This window comes from Cynara cardunculus, assembly GCF_001531365.2.
Source record: "Cynara cardunculus var. scolymus isolate 2C chromosome LG 15, CcrdV1, whole genome shotgun sequence".
Classification (NCBI taxonomy): Eukaryota; Viridiplantae; Streptophyta; class Magnoliopsida; order Asterales; family Asteraceae; genus Cynara; species Cynara cardunculus.
This window is the reverse complement of record NC_037542.1, coordinates 13,647,200-13,654,558: the sequence shown is the minus strand read 5'-3', so window position 1 is coordinate 13,654,558 and position 7,359 is coordinate 13,647,200. Positions and strand designations below refer to the sequence as shown.

The 7,359-nt window shown below is 34.2% G+C and overlaps 1 protein-coding gene across 1 annotated transcript; it reads right to left on the bottom strand.

Annotated features, from left to right (window-relative positions):
* Positions 1-1,298: 1,298 nt before the first annotated feature.
* LOC112528061 (stress-associated endoplasmic reticulum protein 2-like) lies at positions 1,299-3,200 on the bottom strand. Its single transcript, XM_025138964.1, has 3 exons — positions 3,064-3,200; positions 1,603-1,759; positions 1,299-1,479 (listed from the first exon to the last, which is right to left on the bottom strand). Exons 1-3 carry the CDS (start codon positions 3,064-3,066, stop codon positions 1,433-1,435), a joined length of 207 nt encoding a protein of 68 aa, XP_024994732.1. The 5' UTR covers positions 3,067-3,200; the 3' UTR covers positions 1,299-1,432.
* Between the last annotated feature and the right edge of the window lie 4,159 nt (positions 3,201-7,359).

Sequence of the window (7,359 nt, the reverse complement as noted above, 5' to 3'; positions counted from 1 at the left end):
GGGGTAGTGGAGATGGGTGGCAGTTATGACGATGACAGTGGTGGGATGGTGGTCAGGTGGCTGGGAGTGGATGAGTATAATGACGACAATAGCGGCATGGTGGTTAGTGGTGGGGTGGAGTAGGGTGGGGTGGGGGTGAATGGCAGCTGTGATAGCGACAATAATGGTGTGGTGGTGGGGGTTAGGTTAGGGGYGTGATAGTAACGGTAGTAGCATGGTCGTAGCAGGGATGTGCAGTGAGTGACCGGGGCCCGGGGGTGGGTGCGTGTGATGACAATAGTAATGGCATGGTGGTTAGTGGTGGGGTAGGGTGGGTGGCAGTGACAGTAGTGGTGTGGTGGTGGTAGTGGGGGGTTAGGAGTGGGGCATCACAAACAATAATAGCATGGTCGTTGTGGGTGTTGATGGAATTCAATTCCTTCCATTATGCTAAGGAATGATGAATTCTTTAAGTTGTGGAATTCATTGGAATTTGAAGGATTCCATCCATTTCAAGAAATGAACCAAACAAAGGAATTGGAATTTGGTCAAAGAAATTTATCATTCCAATTCTGTCAAATTCCTTCAAATTCCGCGAACCAAACGGCCCCTAAATTTGATTCGATGGGTGAGCTTGATTTGAGTACGAGTTCAAGTTTCGAAAGTTGCAAACGAGTTCAAGTCGAGTTTAGTTTTTAACTACTCACGAGTTTTCGAGTCAAGTTCGAGCTTGAGAAATGACTACGGAATTCTACTCAAGTATATTGATACTTGAGTTCAACTCCCATCATTTACACCCCTAATATAGCATGTATGACTTATTCAGTAAGTTATATATAATTGTTCGCAAGTGACTTAATGAACAAGAAATAGGCTTAGTTGCTCAAGTCTAAAAAAGAAGTATATGGAGATTATTAATACATAAACTTAGGGGCCGTTTATCAAACACTTATCCGAGTAAGTGTTTACTGAGGTACATTACCTTACCGGATGAATATGACAAGGACTAAGAATCTTACACGGTAAGAGCGAACGCAAGGACCGAGAGTCTTACCCGGTAAGTGAGGACGATGACTCTTACCACGGTTAGCGCTTACCGGGTAAATTGTTGCATGCAATGTCGTTTTGCTGGACTAAATCTTATCCGGTAAGTAAATGATAGTGTTGAATTTTACTGGTACGTGCTTACCGGGTAAGTGTTTGGGTAAACGGCCCTGAATGTTCACAAGAATGGTTGGTTTAAACCCATTTTTCAACAAGACAGAAAGGTTTTGGTTTAACACCCACAAACAACTCTAGTTTGCTTTTGCAGCAAAAGGTTGTCTACAAAAGGTAAAGAGCAAATTCATAGATTTCAAAGAGTTGGATTTGCAAGTAATAATGATTCTCTACAAGTAAAAGTTACAAAGTAGAAGATGCAGCCATTAGTGGCATATCCTAATCCTATTGATCATTAAGCCATTCCCCCACTTGTAGCTGTCCTGATTATCTGAAACAGAGCTGGAGGAAAAATAGAAGGAACCCACAAATTAGAAAGCAAGGACAATTTTGGACAAAGTTGCAGCAATGTAAGAAGAAGAATACATTTCACAAAAACATAGTTGAGGTGGTGGGTTAACTTACATGATCCAATGACCACAAACACAAAGAAACCAAGCATTATAGGGCCAACAGGATAGTTATTGCCCTTTTTGGTGGATGTTTCGGGAACAGATCCACGCCTTGTGATGTTCTTATCGAACCTCCCTACCTTCTTATCCGCAAGACGCCTTGACGTTGTCTAAGAGAAGTATACAAATAATGAGTATGTATGATCATAAGTTTGTTAACCTTGTTTGAAGAAAAGTTTGCTAGCGTGAATTAAGAAGAGGAATGATGCAGTTTAGTGTCCCTACAGGAACCCCATGAGGAGGGGGAAATTATGGAGCATAGTAGCATGTGGAAAGCTTTTTAAACCATCTCGAGATCAAAAGGTTGTTAAGACAAAGAAGAACACCCCATTTTCAACTAAATTAAAGGGTTTATATGCAGATTACTCCTATTCTTAGCCAAATGACTTAACTCGCTATGAGATGAATGGTATGATTAATAGTTTACGCTAAATAATCTTCTTTCTGGATTGAATTTAGATAAGATATCCGTCAATAATGGCTGCCAATCTGCCATATAAAGAGGACGGTGAATATATGGTTGTATTGGTGCTTAAAAATCTATGGAATATTACTAGATTTCATAAAACTACATTGCTTTTGGCAAGTTTTTGCAGCTCTTTTTCCTATAACCCTCTAGTCATATCAATGTTTCCAATCTTTTTCGAGCTTCTTTTTATTGCCTTTCATTTCTAACAGTTGACGATTTTCCTACTTCTTTTTATCCATGGAAGCTTGTTTCTCTATGGAAAACTAGAAACATATCAAAGACAAATTGAGCACATTTATAGGTTATGCAAAACTAAATCAGCCAACTCTTGTAAATTTGAGCACATGTACCCAACTCCAGTAGATAGATCATCTCGTAGAAATTTGGCAATTAAATCACCCAACTCTTGTCAAATTGAACACATTTACTGGTTATGCAAAACTACATCCTCAAGAAATAACAGAGGTTTTTCTCATATAATAGAATGTTGTTCTCGCTACTACATTGTAAAAGCTCAATTTTTTCATAATATGTGCATTTTATTATTATTACAACACATTAATTCCTAATTTGATGAGTTGATCTTTGTTAATCGCAATACGTCTCAAATACAACAGATGGATTCGAAACCAATAAAATAAACCTTCGTAGGTGATCTCCGAGTAGGTTCTTCCATAACTGATTGTACAATTCGATTGAGAGTTGAAACCCAAAAAACAAAGGGAAAAAGTCACCATGAACGCGATCCTTAGTTAATTTCTATAATCGATATTAACACAATGCGATTAAAAAGCGAAAATCAAAACGCTAGCATGATTATTCAAAAGAATGGAAGTAAATCATCGTTCATATAGGTAAAAAAAGAATGATTCTGAATTACGAATGCATACATGTACATGATATGTAATCTCAGACATCAGAAACTCAGATCCATAATAACATTACCATAATTATGTACGAAGATCGGAAGACCACCGGAAAAAGTCAGAAGTTATCCCTTTTGCTCCGGCGAGGCTACGACACCGCAAAATCTTGTTGAAAAGCTTTGATGATGAAAGGTAACAAAAAGGATGCAGGTTCCGTTGCTTATTTATAGCTTCGAGAGGTTGATGTCTGGATGGGGGTTTTGACTTTGGAAATAATACTCCAGGTTGTCGCGTGCTGATTGGTTAAAATACGTGTCTTGACATACGTGTCAGACAATTATTGGACGGAAGTGACGTGCGTTCAAGTCATTGTGTCGTTGAACTTGTACGTAAACGCGTTGAAGGTGCGAACGCCGGTTGGAACAAGTTTGGTCCAAATAAAGAAAAAAGTAGTAATTTTCGACAAACGACAGGGAATAAAAACCTAAATTACTCTATAATATGTATAAAATTTGAGAAAGGAAAAAATCCAAAAAAAATCCAATAGACTTTACTTTTTGGAATGATTAAGTTTTTGGACAATTTTTTAGAACAAATAAATTCTTGAACATTTTAGAACCTGTTAAATAAGTCATTGGACATTATAAACCTGTTAAATAACTCCTTGGACAATTTTTTGTAACAAATAAATCCTTGGACAATTTTTTGTAACAAATAAATCCTTGGACATTTTAGAACCTGTTAAATAAGTTATTAGACATTATAAAATATGTTAAATAATTCTTTGGACTTTCTAAAATCTGTTAAATACATTTTTAAAATATGAGGATCTATTTAACATATTTTAAAAAGTCCAAAGAATTATTTAATAGATTCTAGAATGTCCAAGGATTTATTTGTTTTAAAAAATTGTCCAATAACTTAATCATTCCAAACAATAAAATACATTGGATTTTTTTTGGACTTTTCTCATCTTTGTTTTGAATTTAGAAATTGTTGATATGGGGAAAAAAGATGCAAGGATGCATCTATATATATGTATGTATGAAACAGCCTAGAATGATTTAATTTTTTTAAAAACTTTTTATTACCATTTTGACATTGATATAAATTGTTTATCCAAACGCTTAAAAATGTTTATTGTGCTGGTGCCACATTAGAATAAGTCAATAAGTTTTTTTTTTGATAAGCAAACCTAAACACCCTTGGATGTGCAATTATTTCTAGTTGTGAATCGTATTTCTTTAATAAAATTCACAAAAATGTAACATATCTTGATATTTATTTAAGCCATTTATGAGATATGTAACAACCTTGTTTTAAGGTTTTGTTTCACATATTCTTTTTTCATCACTTATATATATTTAATATATTGACTAGTATATATTTGTTTCGTATTGTATTCATCTCATGATATGAATTTTTTTTATGCGTATTTTTTGTTTCACGAATATGTTAAAAAAGTTGTACACGATAAACAAACATTTCGTAAAACTATATGAAATAAAATATGATGTATTAGATGACCGCTTAAATAATAATGCTTAGGTCTTCGTTGATAATGGATGTGAGAAACCGAACCAATCCAATCATACGTTAACATTAGACAATCGATCCAATCCAATCCAATAGATGATTGGATCTTTTTATGGATATTCATTGGATCAGATTGAATCCAACCAATATTAAAATTGGATCGATCCAACATCCAATGGATGATGTGATCAGATTTGAAAATAAATACCTTTTATTTCCAGTTTAAATTTATATAAATAATATTATGTTAATCATTAGTTCCATGGGTAGTTGGATGATGACGGGATGAGTTGTTAGATGATAATTGAATGGGACGTTGGATGATAATTGGTTATCCATTTGATGGATAGTTGGATGACGAGTTCGGTTCGATTCTAGTCGGTTTTGGACTGTCATCCAAGAACCGAACGATACAAATTGGATGTTGAAATTTTTGATCTGATCTAATCCAATTACAAATGGATATCCAATCATTATAGGTCGGTTTGGTTGAATTGATTGACTTTCTGGACACCTCTAATAGTGTTATTAACAGTGGTGGTTGTTACTATACCCATTTTCTTATAATATATGTTCTCATTTGTCATAGTAAATTAGTTTTCTTATTTATTATGATTGGGTGACGAACAAGAGTTTCAGGACAATGTTAAAATTCCAATATAAATTTGTTTAAATAAAGATTTATGTACTGTTTATCAGCGTTTATCGATGTCACTTGCCTTTGGCTTGTAAACGCTTATTGGTAAGCGTTTTTATACTTTTTGTGGATCTAAACTAATACACATCTTTGTTGTTTCAAATTTGCCATCCTTCGTGCATCCATATACTTTTTTTTTCTTTATACATTGTGGATGTTGCTGAAGAAATCGATCTTACGAGATAGAGATATCATCTATCGTGGTTGTTTGTACTTACCGCGACATAATAGCAATGTTGGCCATGGGGACAAGGGTCTTGACAAGGACTATTGTACAATACTCCGTCTTGTAAAGGGGGCGGTAACAAGCTATGTGAAGCTTTCTTATTGTCGTGGGCAAACTGACATTGATCATCCTATGGGCAATCGATAATCTTGTCAGTTGTTACATGAGACTGATCATTATTCATACATTGATCAGTGTTAGTTTGATCATGGTATTGCGGGTGTTTCGCTTGGTTCTTCACCATCGATCACCCCTTTTTATAGGACCGAAGCTTGTAGAATAACCATAACCATGGCATTCTACAAGTTTTGGTCTCGTGAAGAAGTAGTTTAGTGGTAAAGAACCAGTCAAAACTCCTCGATACCAAGTGCAAAATGACATTGATTACAGTGTGGATAATCATCAGTCTCATGCAACAAGTGGCAAGACTTTTGACTACCCATATGATGATCGATGCTAGTTTGCACACGACATCAAAAAGCTTCACATAGTTCATTGTCATGCCCTTTACCATACAGAGTTTGTAAATATTTCTTGTGGGGACCCTTGTCTTTGTGGCCCACGTTGTTATGCAATTACGTGTAAGGACAAACTCGTGAGCCACAATAAATAGTATATCTATCTCTATCTGATATGTTTTTTTTTCTGACGACTCTCCACCAAGTAAAATAATTTTTTATATGAGTGTGCAAAGAATGATAAAATTGAAACGAATTTATTATGTGAGTGTATAAAGAATGATTGTTCTTCCTCTGTTGGTTTGTGTGTATCGGGATTCACTTGAACTTTATGAATTTGCGCTTTTAGATATTTCAATGCATTTGACAAAACGTATTCATGCAGTACAATAAGATTGGGTTTATAGGACGTCAAATTTTTTTTAAGCTATCTAATAGACCGCTTTACAAGCTTTATTTATATGATCAAAAAATAAAGTATCATATATAAAGGCATTATAATAAGTTTATAAGATGTTTTTGGACGTCGTAATAGGTTTTATAGAATATTTTTATAAAAAAACGTCGTATTAGCTATTTTTATTTGACATTTTTTGAAAAAAATGTCTTATAAAAACAAGTGTTTTTTAAAAGATAGGTTTATAGGACACTTTCTCAAGAGTGTTTTATGAAATAACTATGATGAGACGTTTTTTGTTAAAAGTATCCTAAAAAAACTTGTTAAGACGTTTAAAAACATGTTAAATAAGACATTTTATTTTTTGGTCTTATAAAACAGTGTATTAAGACACTTCAAAAATAGGATGAACCCAAAAAAAATTTATAGGGTGGCACCATATAACATAGACAAAAATAATTACAAAAAACACGTCTTTTATCGACGTGTTTTCATGTTTTTACTAATGTTCAATATTGCTTGATGTATTTTTAGCCTAATTCCTCTGTTTCGAGGGATTTTAGTGGGTTTTTGTTTGATTTCGAGGAAAATTTTAGTTTTTTTTTCCTGATTTTGGGTGATTTTTTTTTTGGTTTTTTTGTTTGATTTCAAGAGTTCTTTTCTTTTTTTGTCCATTTCAAGAGGTTTTTTTATTGATTACGAGGTACAGTTAAACTTTCTTGAACTTTTGAATATTATATACCTTTCATAAATGTAAATTTTAAACCTTTCGACAGACAGATAATACGATGACTGGTCGGTTATATTTCACACCTTTAGACTACTGAAATTGGGCCACAAAGCAAGTATACAATACGGCCCAACGTCGTCTTTTCAAGTAATAAAGTGGTACAAGTACCGGATTATCGTCCACAGGGATTGTAGCCAAAGTTAAATTAGAGTCCAATGAAAGAGATGATTTCAGATGACGATTTTGAAGACTTTTATTTGATTATAAGGTTATCCAAAACAGAATACAGAATATATAAAGGAAGCAAGGGTGTAAGACTTAAGGTGAGACC

Excerpts from the sequence above, each read along its gene's own strand:
- LOC112528061 (XM_025138964.1), bottom strand. Across the intron at positions 1,480-1,602 it reads GTTTGTGGTCATTGGATCAT|CTCTGTTTCAGATAATCAGG; the intron begins GTAAGTTAACCC and ends TTTTTCCTCCAG.